Below are 14,418 nucleotides of genomic sequence, written 5' to 3'. Positions count from 1 at the left end.
TATACTCCTTTCCTAACTGGTCTCCCTGCTTGCTTTCTCTCCCCAACCCCAATCCAGTCTGCACCCAGCAATCAGAACAGTTTTCTTAAAATTTGAACCAGAGCTTTCACAACCCTCTCAAAGCCTTTCTCTGGCCTCCACCATGGTCTACAAGACCCCGTGTGACCTGCCCACTTGTCCCTCTTCCCATCCTCCACCCAAAGCACTCTCACTGTGCTCCAGCCTCCCTGATAGACTCCCTGTCCTGTAACACTCCAAATGCTTTCCTGCCATGCAATCTTTGCACTTGGGTATTCCTTCTGCTGATAAAACTCTTCTTGATAAATATTCAATTTTTTTAAACTTTAAGACACACTGAGAAACACCTTATACATTATGACCTGAAAAAAACATGCCTTTACAGACTTTTTCTGTTCTAGTCTTCTCTACTGTATTTCATGACCCAGTAATTCAGATTTTTATGACACACACACAAATTAAAAAAAAAAAAAAACACTTTATTTTTTAAGTAATCTCTACACCCAGCGTGGGCCTCGAACTCACAACCTTGAGTTCAAGGGTCACACACTCTACCAACGAGCCAGTCAGGCAAGCCAACATATCCACTATTTAAAGAACACTGTCCTAGCTTTTCTCTTGGTGGTCCTTCTCATTCTTCTGGTTTCCATTCAAATGTTAGCCTCTTTAGAGAAGACTTCATTTACCACATTACTGTACATAAAATAAAGACTCCCTGGGGTAACCTATCTCCCAATTTATTTCCTTATCACTATGTAAAATTCTTTTCCATGCTTTTCTCTTCTTGCATTTTGCCTACAGCAATATAATGTCAATGAGAGCAAAGACTTTGTCTCATTTTTCTACTTTACTATCCCAGCTTCCAGAACGGTGCCTAGCCCATAGTAAGTATTCAAGAGAAGTTTGAGAAATGAATGAATTGATCTCTACGTGGCCAATAGTGATCCAGTTCTCAGAACCAATGCCTAAATCAATGCATTTCCGAAGGAAAGGGAAAAAGAAATCCAAGTGGAATGGTATGTTTCTCCCGCTAACGGCCCTGCTCATCTGGGTCACAGAGTTCATCACATCCTTAGACCCCCATCCTGCAATGGACTCACTGGCCAAGAGTCCAGCCCACCTAGGAGGCCACTCAAAATCGTTTCTCTGCTTGTTACTGAGAACCAGTGAATCTACCAGCTTGTCTGAGATGCACCAACCATTCTATGCTTCTTGGAAAAGAGACATTGTCCTCAATTTTAAGTTCCAGGAAAGCCAATCATTCATTTCACTCTCCACAATTCGCTCAACACCTGAATAGACTCACAGAAGCTTGCAGTGAATATTTGTTAAGTGAATATTGTCTTTGAAGCTTCTTAGCCCTTGAAAAAGTTATTTAAAAAAGAATCATCCACTAGATGGCAGTGTCATTCCACATGACTGCGCCATGATTTTACCCACCAGGATGTGGGGATGGGCTAGAAGTTAAAAGTATTCAGTTTCAAGCCCTGCAATCAGGGAAGAATTCTGGATAACCCAAGAAAGTAGATTTCATTAAAAGCGCTCTACGTCTTTAGTCATGTTCCTAAGTTGATTTTTTAATAAATGTGAAGAAAATCATCACTAAATAGCTGGAAGACTTTGAACAAATCTACCTCTGCAAGGAACGCAGTTCCTTCAAATATGTTTCCAGGAGGTTCAACCAGAAGATTACCAAGGTCCCTCTTTCCAGCCAATTCTATTTTCATGACACGTGCATTGAATAACAATGACTTACAGGCAGCCCATCAACACCCCACCCTCCCAAGAGAAGAGAGGCAAGGAGAAGAGCACAGTGAGGTAAGAGAAAAGAGCTCCAGGGTCAGGAGCCAGTGTGTATAACCTCACTGACAAGCTGTGCACAGGCTGTTTAACATCTTCGAGCCTCAGTATTCTCATATGTAAAACAGAGGGAACACAGGTGTACCTCACAGGGGTAGTAGGATTTGAGAAGATTCCAAGTAAAGTGCCTAACATAATACCCAGTGCAAAAATAAGCATTCTGTAAATATTTGCTATTATTGTGGTTGTCAGTAAAAGCATTCTATCATTTTTGTTGTCATAAGATTTTTATCAGTTTAATTCAGCTCACACACTAAAAAGCAAGGCTTGAGAACAGAACCAGACCTTTCTGAAAGAAAGACTTGCAGCCCGCTCCTTGGCCTACAAAGTACTTAGAAAGTATGACTGGAAAAAAAACTAAGAGACAGCCCACAGAATGGGAGAATATATTTGCAAAGGACACCACAGATAAAGGACTGGTATCCAAAGATCTACAAAGAACTTCTCAAACTCAATACACGAGAAACAAATAAACAAATCATAAAATGGGCAGAAGATATGAACAGACACTTTTCCAATGAAGACATACAAATGGCTAACAGACACATGAAAAAATGTTCAAAATCATTAGCCATCAGGGAAATTCAAATCAAAACCACACTGAGATACCACCTTACGCCAGTTAGAATGGCAAAGATAGACAAGGCAAGAAACAACAATTGTTGGAGAGGATGTGGAGAAAGGGGATCCCTCCTACATTGTTGGTGGGAATGCAAGTTGGTACAGCCACTCTGGAAAACAGTGTGGAGGTCCCTTAAAAAGTTAAAAATTGAACTACCCTATGACCCAGCCATTGCACTACTGGGTGTTTACCCCAAAGATACAGACGTAGTAAAGAGAAGGGCCATATGCACCCCAATGTTCATAGCTGCATTGTCCACAATAGCCAAATCATGGAAGGAGCCGAGATGCCCTTCAACAGATGACTGGATTAAGAAGCTGTGGTCCATATATACAATGGAATATTACTCAGCTATCAGAAAGAACGAATTCTCAACATTTGCTGCAACATGGACGGCACTGGAGGAGATAATGCTAAGTGAAATAAGTCAAGCAGAGAAAGACAATTATCATATGATTTCTCTCATCTATGGAACATAAGAACTAGGAGGATCGGTAGGGGAAGAAAGGGATAAAGAAAAGGGGGGTAATCAGAGGGGGGAATGAAACATGAGAGACTATGGACTGTGAGAGGCAAACTGAGGACTTCAGAGGGGAGGGGGTGGGGGAAGGGGATAGCCTGGTGATGGGTAGTAGGGAGGGCACGTATTGCATGGTGCACTGGGTGTTATACGCAACTAATGAAGCATCAAACTTTACATCGGAATCTGGGGATGTACTGTATGGTGATTAACACAATATAATAAAATAAAATTAAAAAAAAAAAAAGTATGACTGGGTCAAAGACAAGCACACACAACATAGTGTAACAAAAGAACATAATGAAGAAATGCCCACTAATATGAATAACTGGCCAAGTCAGTGTCATGGACTGAATGTTTGTGCCCCTGACAACATTCATATTTTGAAACCTAACCCCCAACGTGACCGCACTTGGAGATGGGGCCTCACTTGGGGGCGATCAAGTCATGACGGTGGAGTCTTCATGAATGGGATGAGCGGCCTTACAGAAGAGCACCCAGGGAGCTCCCTTAGCCCTTCCACCACGTGAGACTACAGGAAGAAGACAACCATCTACGAAGCAGGAGGCAAGCTCTCACCAGACACTAAATCTTAACATTGGCCTTCCTAACCTCTAGAACTGTGAGAGTTAAATTTGTCTCTATAAGCTACCTAGTCTGTGGTCATCTATATTAGTAACCTAAACATAGTAAGTCAGTGAGGAAGAGAGTATCATCCAATTTGGGAACAGGGAACAGTCTTGGGATTAATACTTCATATTTGTTTAGCAGCCATAATTTGCCCTCTCACACATGAAGTAGACAGAATAGGTATTTTGTATTTTACAAAAAATGGGACTAAAAACTCAGAGAGATGAGCACTTGCCCCAGGTCACACAGTGAATATACGGCATAGCAGGCCCTACGTAAGATATCTCTTTGCCACCCACTGCTCTGGTCCTGACACCGGGCTATCTCAGGAGGAAAGGATATTGGCATGGTCTTAAAAGAGTATGTTAGACTCATCCCAGACCATGTCAGCAGTATCCAGGAACAGGGGGAAGAGATCAGAGAAGCATCCTCACTCTGGGGAAGGCCATGCCTACAGACTAACTGTACTATGGGCCTCCCAACACCAATAGGTGCTAGAACAATCACATGGTTGCTAAACTCTTAAAGACCCTGACTCCTGTTAACTATTCAGAAACTATAGAGCTGGCCAGCTCTGGTCATTCTGAGTTGCAGCCAAAAAGACTTTCCTTAAATGTAGTTTCCAAACCCTAAATGCCAAATGACACTCAAAGAAGGGTAACTAAAAAGTGAGGGCATCAGGACAGATCCTGAATGGATATACACACTTAGCAAGGATATTCACATATTCTTGGGCATCTTCCAGTGCTCATACCCCATGCACAGCTGGGATGCCATTCAATGAATTTAGTACTTTCTATACTATCCACTGAAAATAGGTTTCTTTAGCCTTCTCAAGCACATCTGAGATGATTTACCTGAATAGATGTGGTATCTTCAAGAATCACCTCGCTATGTGTTTGCTGCTTTTTCCCTAGGCCAGGCACAAGATCTTCAAAGATAGGTTAGTGTTTTCTACTTTGCAGAGTTCACACCAAGTGCTCAGTTGCTGTTGGGTGTTGGCCAAGAATTGGTCTGCAAAGCCCACCACAAACACTTGTTGCAGGAGTTGCTATTGGGCCCTCTTTGTCACTTACGCAGCTGGTTTAAATACCCATATAAAAACAGAGGGTTCTGAGAACCAGGCATTCCTAACTGAGCAAGGGTAACAAATCCTGGTTGGCAGGAGACTCAACTCCACCATCTCCTGAGGTATCTTCATTGTTCAACCTTCAACCACAGGATCTTCAGAGTAACTTTCACCTGCTAGAAGTATTGCACGGTACTTTCTCAAAAACAAAGTAAATTCAAGAATGAGGGCTAGCTTGACAAGTGTCCACTGACTAATAACAGATAAAGAAGATGCGGTATATAATACAATGGATTATTACTCAGGCATTATTTTAAAACAAGAAATCTTGCCATTTGTAGCAACATGGATGGAGCTAGACAGCATATATGCTAAGTGAAATAAGTCATCCAGAGAAAAATGAATATATGATTCCACTCATGTGGTATTTAAGAAACAGAACCAATGAGCAAACAAAAAGAGAGAGAGAGAGACAAACCAAGAAACAGACTCTTTATTAAAGAGAACACACTAGTCATTATCAGAGGGGAGGTAAGTGGAAGGATGGTGGGTAAATAGGTGATGGGGATTAAGGAGTGCACTTGTCCTGATGAGCACTGGGTGATGTAAAGAAGTGCTGAATCACTACATTGTACACCTGAAACTAGTATTACACTGTATGTTAACTATACTGGAATTTAAATAAAAACTTAAAAAAAAAAAAAAAGAATGAGGACGAGCGTGGAAGTCACAGCCTCTCTTTAGCATATACCTGAGAAAGGTCAAGCAAATTGTTAAGAGTAAAACAACATTCATGTAGTCAACTTTGGAGTTCCACTAGGAAATGGCTCTGTCTCCCAGAAACAACACCCTCACCATGCAAATCTCCACGAGCTAAACGAAAATGATCAGAGATACATGGCTGCAATGCTAACTTATTTTTCCAAGTGAACTACTCTTCCTGTCAATCCAGAAAGGCTCAGGATAAGTCAGATAATATACCTTTTCTGACACAAGGTTACCAAACCATAAAACATATGAATGACAAATTCTGCTTAAAGAAAAAAAAAAGGAAGGAAGAAAGAAAGAAAGACTGATGTCAAGTACTAGTTGAAGTAGGTTTGTGTTTTTTGTTGGGTTTTTTTGGTTGAAATTATTTTATTTATTTATTTATGTTATGTGGGTTACCATACAGTACATCGTTAGTTTTTGATGTAGTGTTCCATGATTCATTGTTTGCATATAACACCCAATGCTCCATGCAATACATGCCCTCATTTATACCCATCACTGGGCTGACCCATCCTCCCACCCTCCTCCCCTCTAAAACCCTCAGTTTGTTTCCCAGAGTCCATAGTCTCTCATGGTTCGTCTCCCCTTCTGATTCCCCCCTTCATTTTTCCCTTCCTTCCTAATGTCCTCCCTGCTATTCCTTATGTTCCACAAGTAAGTGAAACCATATGATAATTGTCTTTCTCTGCCTGACTTATTTCATTTAGCATAATATTTTCCAGTTCCATCCCTGTTGATGCAAATGGTAGGTATTCATCCTTTCTGATGGCTGAGTAATATTCCATTGTATATATGGACCACATCTTATCCATTCATCTGTTGAAGGGCATCTCAGCTCCTTCCACAGTTTGGCTATTGTGGGCAATGCTGCTATGAACATTGGGGTGCATATGGCCCTTCTTTTCACTACGTCTGTATCTTTGGGGTAAATACCCAGTAGTGCAATTGCTGGGTCATAGGTTAGCTCTATTTTTAACTTTTTGAGGAACTTCCACACTGTTTTCCGAAGTGGCTGTAGCAACTTGCATTCCCACCAACAATGTAAGAGGGATCCCCTTTCTCCACATCCTCTCCAACATTCGTTGTTTCTTGCCTTGTCAATTTTTGCTACTCTAACTGGTGTAAGGTGGTATCTCAATGTGGTTTTGATTTGAATTTCCCTGATGGCTAATGATGTTGAACCTTTCTTCATATGTCTGTTAGCCATTTGTATGTCTTCATTGGAAAAGTGTCTGTTCATATCTTCTGCCCATTTTTTGACTTATTTGTTTTTTGGGTGTTTAGTTTGAGAAGTTCTTTATAGATCTTGGATACCAGCCCTTCATCTGTAGTGCCACTTGCAAATATCTTCCACCATTCCATGGGTTGCCTCTTTGCTTTGCTGACTGTTTCCTTTGCTGTGCAGAAGCTTTTTATCTTGATATAGTCCCAAAAGTTCATTTTCGCTTTTGTTTCCCTTGCCTTTGGAGATGTGTCATGAAAGAAGTTGCTGTGGCCGATGTCAAAGAGGTTACTGCCTATGTTCTGCTCTATGATTTTGATGGACTCCTGTCTCACATCGAGGTCTTTCATCCATTTGGAGTTTATCTTTGTGTATGGTGTGAGAGAATGAGTTTCGTTGAGTTTCGTTCTTCTGTATATAGCTGTCCAATTTTCCCAGCCCCATTTATTGAAGAGACTGTCTTTTTTCCATTGGATGTTTTTCCTGCTTTGTCGAATATTAGTTGACCATAGAGTTGAGGGTCCATATCTGGGCTCTCAATTCTGTTCCACTGATCTATGTGTCTGTTTTTGTGCCAGTGCCATGCTGTCTTGGAGATCATAGCTTTGTAATATAGCTTGAAATCAGGCAACGTGATGCTGCCAGCTTTGTTTTTCTTCTTCAACATTTCCTTGGTGATTCGGGGTCTTTTCTGGTTCCACATGAATTTTAGGATTGTTTGTTCCAGCACTTTGAAAAATGGCATTGGTGTTTTGATCCTGATGGTGTTGAAAGTATAGATTGCTCTGGATAGCATGAAATAATTTTTAAAAAATAAAAACAGGGGTGCCTAGGTGGCTCAGTCGGTTAAGCATCTGCCTTCAGCTCAGGTCATGATCCCAGTGTCCTGGGATTGAGTCCCAAGTCAGGATCCCTGCTCAGCTTCTCCCTCTGCCCCTACCTCCCCAGCTCCTGCTCTCTCTCTAATAAAAAAATAAAAATCTTCTAAAAATAATAATAACAGTAATAACAATAAAGAAGGATGACCAAATCGTTTCAGATGCTAATGTTTCAAATCACTGATATAAGGCAGGAAGTCAAAAAGTAAGGCAGTAAGTGCAGAATCAAGGTAAAGGGTGAGAGAAACAGGAAACCAGATTTCAGTCTGAAAGGAAGAAGCACATTTTAGTGACTAGGGCTGCCCAACAAGGAGGTACTTGAGCTTGATCAGCAGTACATGCCCGTACCCCATTGGTAGGTTGGACAGCCAGAAAAGGGGTGCTATGGGCAGGAAGATACAAGCATCTGATGAGGGATCAGGGTCAAGCTCCTGCTCTGTGAGGTCTCTTCAAACCCTAGGATTTTCTGGCAAAGAGGAACCAACACGCATCCCCAGCACCACAGAGAACTTGAACACCTTATTCAGGATACTAGTGAACTTTCTTACCTCCTGAAGCTGAGATTCTTTCTTCTTGGAAGACAAATTTAAGTGTTTTTCTAAGATGCCACAATACTTTTCTGTCTCTTTGTCATACTTCTTTTTGGCTTCCTGGCAAAAAGAGGAGAGGAGAAAAAGAGTAAAATGTTGCAGGAATAAAAGCAATCTTGTCAAGACCTCTGCCTGATCAATTTCATAGGTTCACCATTCCCTCAGACCCAGACAATGCAGCTGTCCTACTCGTCAAATAATGTGCGTTAAATCAAGCCACCACCCCCCCAACAACAGATCAATGGTTTTGCGTGTCTATCATAAGGAACCAATACAATGCCAGAAACAAGGTAAATACCAGTATTTAATAGTGGCAAAGCCAGGACTCCACCTTCTGAGAACCTCAATTGTGAAACAAAAATTTCTAGTTTCTAACTCCAAGGATGTTCGAGGACAAAGAATGGAGCAAAGTTACCTATGAACCTAATTCCAAAACACTAAGATCTACTTAAAGCTTAAGTGGGGCAAGTCTAGAATAAGAACAGACCCAGCTTTAACAGTGGTCAAAAAGTACTTATATAGACCTACTATCCCTGGGCACAAGAGTAACGTGTGGGTCTTTAAAATGAATAAAGATTCAAAAGAAAACAAAGAAGACAAATATATTCACAAAAGCATCATTTTTACTAACAAACAAAAAAAAAGCCAAAGCAACATCACTGCCCAAAGATAGTTTGAGATAATTAAAGGGTGGGACATCTAATTTAACTAGGAAGGTTAGGTAGTCATATGGCAAGTTGCTCAAAATGTAATGTGAAGTATTAATATGATACAAACTTGGTGCATCCTACATAGAGTGTAGCTACCTATAGACAAAGATTACATGGAAAAATAAATGAGAATAATCAAGTTAAGGAAATGGGATAAGGGGTGATTTCCTTCCCACGTTTGGGAAATTTTTATGATCCTACATTACTAGCTCTCAAAGTGAAAAATAATATAAATATCATAATACACTTGATAATCCCTGCTTTCCCACCAAGTCACTGAGTCATTGTGATTCTACTTTTATCTCCCATTTTACAGATAAGAACACTTAGATCTAGGGAAGTTAACTTGTAAAAAAAAGTCATAGAGAGTGACAGAGCTGGGATCTGAGGCTGGGCAGGCTGCCTCCAAAGCCCACCTCTCAACCACACTTGAATGTGTGTTTTCACGGGCAGTCCTCTCTTTTCCATCCACTTTCTAGTGGGGATGGCAAGCAAGGGGGCTGGAAGACAGTGGCCAGTGGCCTAATGAACATGGCCAATTTCACTAGGTGAGCCCATCAGTCTTAGTCTTGCTTCAGGTGGAACCCACCGGAACTATTTTCTGCAACTCCAAGGCCTCTAAGAGGAGAAAAAAATTTTGCAGCCAGATAAGGAAGCTCAGAGACATCTTCATTCATTTCACAAAGATGTAACAAGTAACCACTCTGTATCAGGCTCCTTTGGCCACTGGACAAGGCAGAAGTGGTCCCAAGCCTCATGGTGAGGATGTTCTAGTAGGACAGACACAATTAACCAGGAAACAAATAAATAATTATAGAAAGCTGTAAGCGCTATGAAGGAAATAAGGTGCTGTCAGACATTCCACAGATAGGGTGCTCAAGGGAGGCCTCACTGGGGAGGGAGTGTGAGCTAAGACCTGCTAATCATGTGAGGGACAGAGCGGACCCTTCTAGAGCACAAGAGAAGTACAAATGCTCTGGGCTTAAACTGACCTGAAGCCCTGACAATCTCCTGCCACATCAGAACTCCATTTATCTGCTCAAGAGCAAGATTCTAAGCGTCTCAAAGTGGGTGGAATCATCACATACCCTTTTTAGCTGACATGTATCCATTTCCACAAATCTGAATTTTGCTTGAAAGACTGCTTATACAGGAACAACTCAACATGCAGTACACCAAGTGAGGAAAAAGCCTGAGGAGACATTACTCCTTCAAATTTGAGGAAAGGTACAGGCTAGACACTTGACTCAAGCAACTCTTTCCTGTACAGAGACCAACAACTTTGAGCTAGGGCTCTAACTCCACTTCATGCTCACAGATCCACTCTAGCAGCCTGTCAGCAAGCCCCAAGAAGAACCCTGTGATGGAACAGCTCAGCTGGCCAGAGGTGAGAAAAGGCCAGTGAACATGAGTCACCGGCATTCTGTGACTTTCTGGCAACTTGAGCTGCCACATTCCACATTCAAGAGGATAGCCAGGCTAAAGAAAAAGGGAAGCAGTTTCTGTCCTGGGAAAACAGCAACAAGACCTCTGGGGATAACTCTACTAAGATTTAGAAAATGTTCTTAAGATGGAAGGGTGGTGTTAGAGAGTTTAAATTCTCTACTCAGGTATGAGATGGAGCTTGCCTTCCAGGGAATCCACTAAATGGAGAAAGGACAGAATTAGGATTCTAGAAATTATTACCAACTCTACATGGACAGATTCTAAACAAATCGCTGCCCCTCTCCAGAACTGTGTTCCCTCATCTATACAAACTAAAGAGGACTCCATGAGGTAACTGCTCAGGTTCCTTCGTCTTTCAGCTCAGACAGTGTCCAACAAAGAATAAAAACACCCACCTCCCTCAGAGGCCTATTAGGATAAAATGAGATTAACTACAGACCGCGCTTAGCAGAGGGCCCAGCACCCAGAAAATGCACAATAAAATTCAGTGATGATGATGATGATGGCAGTAATGATGATGATGATGGCGGTAGTGATGATGGTAGCCATCTCGGTGTTAATGGTCAAGAGGTCCATTATCTGAACATACTTCCTCCTTACTGAGAACACCGCCCAATGTCCCATGACAGTAAGCTTTCATAACACTTACCACAATTTGAAATTATATTTATTAACATATTTTTGTTTCATGGCATTCTCCCCAGCCACACCATGGGCACAGTACATCTTCACTTGCCCTCCACCATAAACCAGAGTGTAGCATGGCGCCAGGCACAGAGCATGCACTCACGTATTTTTTTTTAAATGAATGAACTGTGTATTGACTCTAACAGCTAACATAAAAAGACTATATGACAGATACTGTTCTAAGCATTTTATATGTGTTTACTCATGTCTTCCTCAAAAGAACTCTGCGAGGTAAATATTATCGCTGTTCCCCATGCTACAGATCAGGAAACACATACGGAGAGTTTCAGCTACCCCCCAAGTTGACATGCCAATGGCACAAGTGAGGTTAGGGCCCCCTCTTCACCACTAACTTCTCCTTTACTTTCACTGTAGAGCCTGGCTCTCCAAATGCACCTCGGCTGGAGGAAAAACAAATTCCCCTAAATTCAGAATTCTGAACGTAGGGTCACAGTTATGCCAAGCTCCAGGGTCACGCCCTACTGCAGGGCAGCTACACTAGCATCAGAATGCCCAGGAGTCCTCCTTAACACCCAGCACTAACTTCTGCTTCTTGCAAGTAGCAACAGGTTGTTATAGCAACCAAAGCAGCACCAGAGGGGGAGGAAGGGTAATTTTAGCACCACACAGGCAGGGTTCAGAAACTTCCACTTGGCCACTCAAGAGCCCTGGCTGGCTCTTAGGTATTCTTTAGCCTGCTGCCTAGACTGCCTGGTGAAGAGTTTGTTTCTTTGCTTTCTCTTAAATGTAGACAGTACTAGGATATACATGTGTGCGTGTAGGGGGAGGGGAGGAACAAGTACAGTGAAAAAAGGAAATGACACAGGAAGAAGGAGAAGAAATCTTCCCCAACGTCATCACAGTTTCAAGAGGAATGAGAGATCGGAGTATGTGTGAAAGGCAACATGTTTTGATGAGTGATGATTTTATTCAAATTCTTTTATTCTCCTACTTCTCACCCTCTACAGCCCCACCCCCACCCCACACCCAGAAGAATACCTGCTCCTGTCATTACGATCACTGTTATTACTCAAAAGGAACCCACTCAGACTCCTGCTCCTCCTCTGTGGCAACTGTGGGAATGCCCACAACCAGGGCTGAGGGAAGAGGCCGGAGTGAGGAGCATCCGTGCAGGGAGGCAGAAAAGATTCTTGGAAAGAGTACTCGATGAGGAGGTCTGTCTGCTCTGCTGCTGCCTCTAAGCTCTCCATAATGTCCAGAGCCAGCGCCATATGTTACCACAAGTAGGAAGCACAGGTCCTGAGACCACTAAACTGAAGGTCTGCTCATTGGGCCTACAAACACGAGAACTTGGGGAGGGACACTCACGGCAAATTCAAAGTCTTGGACAAACTCTTAGAACAAGCCTCCCTTTTCATTTTACATTCCTTAATCTCTGATACAAAACTCATGAGCTCTAATTTCTTCATAAATGTAAAGTATAAAATTGGTAGAAAGTGCTATAGAACTGGAAGAAAAATCTTTGCTATGGTCCGTCCTTCAAACTACAGTCAACCATCCCCCTGAAGAACCCTCATTGAACAGCACATCATCCTTTTCGGAGCCTAACCATATTTTTTTCAGAAGCACGTGTGCTTAGGTGGCAAGGTGGGGCTGGGAGAGAGAGCCCACTTCATTACACTGCAGTTAACCTTTTCCCCACGTATAGGCACCTACCTCTCAACACCATTTCACAACTGAGTAAAATCTAAACATGTCAGAGCGACGTTGCCCAAAACTCCCTGCAGGTGGCGCAAAGGACTGAAGCTGAAGGACTCACAGTACGGAAAAAAGAGGAAGAAAATCTCGAAAATCCTGCTTTCTTTCATCCCAGTACAAACACCTTCTTGGCAGGTGGTCTCTAACACCCTACTAACAGTCAAACCAGCTAGGGTTTCCTAGTAATTTCTCACAGGGCAAGGGGAACCCTGGAGAATTCATCTTTCAAAAATGAACATGGTGCACTGGATTATATACGCAAATAATGAACCATGGAACTTTACATCAAAAACTAGGTACGTATGTATGGTGACTAACATAATATAATAAAAATTATTATTATTTAAAAAAAAATGAACAAGATTTCCTTTGCACCCTTTTCAGGGAAATCTCAGCTGCACGTCAGCCACATTTCAGCTGCAGTCCTGCCTGGTCAGTGGTAACAAACCTGGACCCAGAAGTTGAAGCCGTCCTGCTTTTTAACATGCACCATGTGGAATACGTATTTTTAAATTATTTGCCAATATTTTTTTTAAACCAGGAAATTTCAAAGAAAACTGACTTTTCAGTTTCTCTTGAAAAATTTCAAGATCTGGCAACAAAGGGCACATTTTCACTCAGCAAAAATGTGCTCAGAATAGGGTCACCAGGCCCTCAGGGCCCAGTTTGTAACCCCGCTGGTCTAGGCTCTGGGCCCTGGATTTCTGCAGTAAGTACAATTCCACCTTGTCCAAGCACAGATGAATCCTCCTCTAACACGAGGAGGCATGGTTTCTACCTTTGCATGACCTATGAACTAGCACAAAATGATTAGATAACAAAATACTAGAATGACTGCTCTGGGGTTGACCACTCAGTCTTACCTCAGATACTTGTGAGTAACAGATGAGCCACTATATAAAATCCAAAAACAAGGCTGCCCTAAAATCCAAGGAAAGGTGTAATTCTCACCTTGGCAGCCCCAATCTGCTCCTTCCGAAACTTCTCCAAGGGAGTGATGAGCACCTCGCTGGCATTCTCAATCTGGTGAGGAAAAACAGGGCAGGGGAGTGGGGCAGACATGTACACATAAAATATCAGTTAAGAATTCTAGTTCTAGCACAAAATGCCTCCCCATGTCTCACTTTAAAATTTGAATAAGAGGGGCACCTGGGTGGCTTAGTCAGTTAAGTGTCTGACTCTTGACTTAAGCTCAGGTCATGATCTCAGCGTCCTGGGATAGAGCCCCATGGCATTGGGCTCTGCACTCAGTGGGGAGTCTGCTTGAGGATTCTCTCCCTCTTCCTCTGCCCCCTCCCCTAGTCATGCTCTCAAGTTCTTTAAAATAAATAAATCTCCATTAAAAAATTGAATAAGCAATACTATTTCACGTGTCAATTGTTCACAATACCCCAAATGAAAGCACGTCAGATCAAACTGATCATCTCAAAACATGGAATTCTTCCTGTGTGTGACTGATTCTCTAAAAATGAGCTCTCGGGGTGCCTGGGTGGCTCGGGGTGCAGGGTGCCTGGGTGTGTGATTGATTCTTTAAAAATGACCTCTCGGGGTGCCTGGGTGGCTCAGTTGGTTAAGCATCTGCCTTTGGTTCAAGTCATGATCCCAGGGTCCTGGGATCCAGTACCACATTGGGCTCCCTGCTCAGTGGAGAGACTATTCTTCTTCTCCCTCTGCCC

The 14,418-nt window shown here is 42.3% G+C and overlaps 1 protein-coding gene across 27 annotated transcripts in view; it reads right to left on the bottom strand.

The window, feature by feature from the left end:
- ARHGAP26 (Rho GTPase activating protein 26) overlaps nt 1-14,418 on the bottom strand; it is a 463,548-nt gene that overhangs the window by 328,955 nt on the left and 120,175 nt on the right. For all 27 annotated transcript variants that reach the window (XR_004624052.1, XR_004624053.1, XR_004624054.1 and 24 more), the window contains exons 4-5: nt 13,694-13,765; nt 8,139-8,240 (exon numbers count right to left, since the gene is read on the bottom strand). Coding sequence is in view for 15 of the 27 variants with exons in the window: in XM_019795170.2 (XP_019650729.1) it covers nt 8,139-8,240; nt 13,694-13,765 (174 nt within the window). In the remaining 12 variants the exon portion in view is untranslated. The remainder of the gene's footprint in view (nt 1-8,138; nt 8,241-13,693; nt 13,766-14,418) is intronic.

This window comes from Ailuropoda melanoleuca, chromosome 3, assembly GCF_002007445.2.
Source record: "Ailuropoda melanoleuca isolate Jingjing chromosome 3, ASM200744v2, whole genome shotgun sequence".
In the NCBI taxonomy this organism is placed as follows: domain Eukaryota; kingdom Metazoa; phylum Chordata; class Mammalia; order Carnivora; family Ursidae; genus Ailuropoda; species Ailuropoda melanoleuca.
This window is presented reverse-complemented; position numbering and strand designations above follow the sequence as displayed.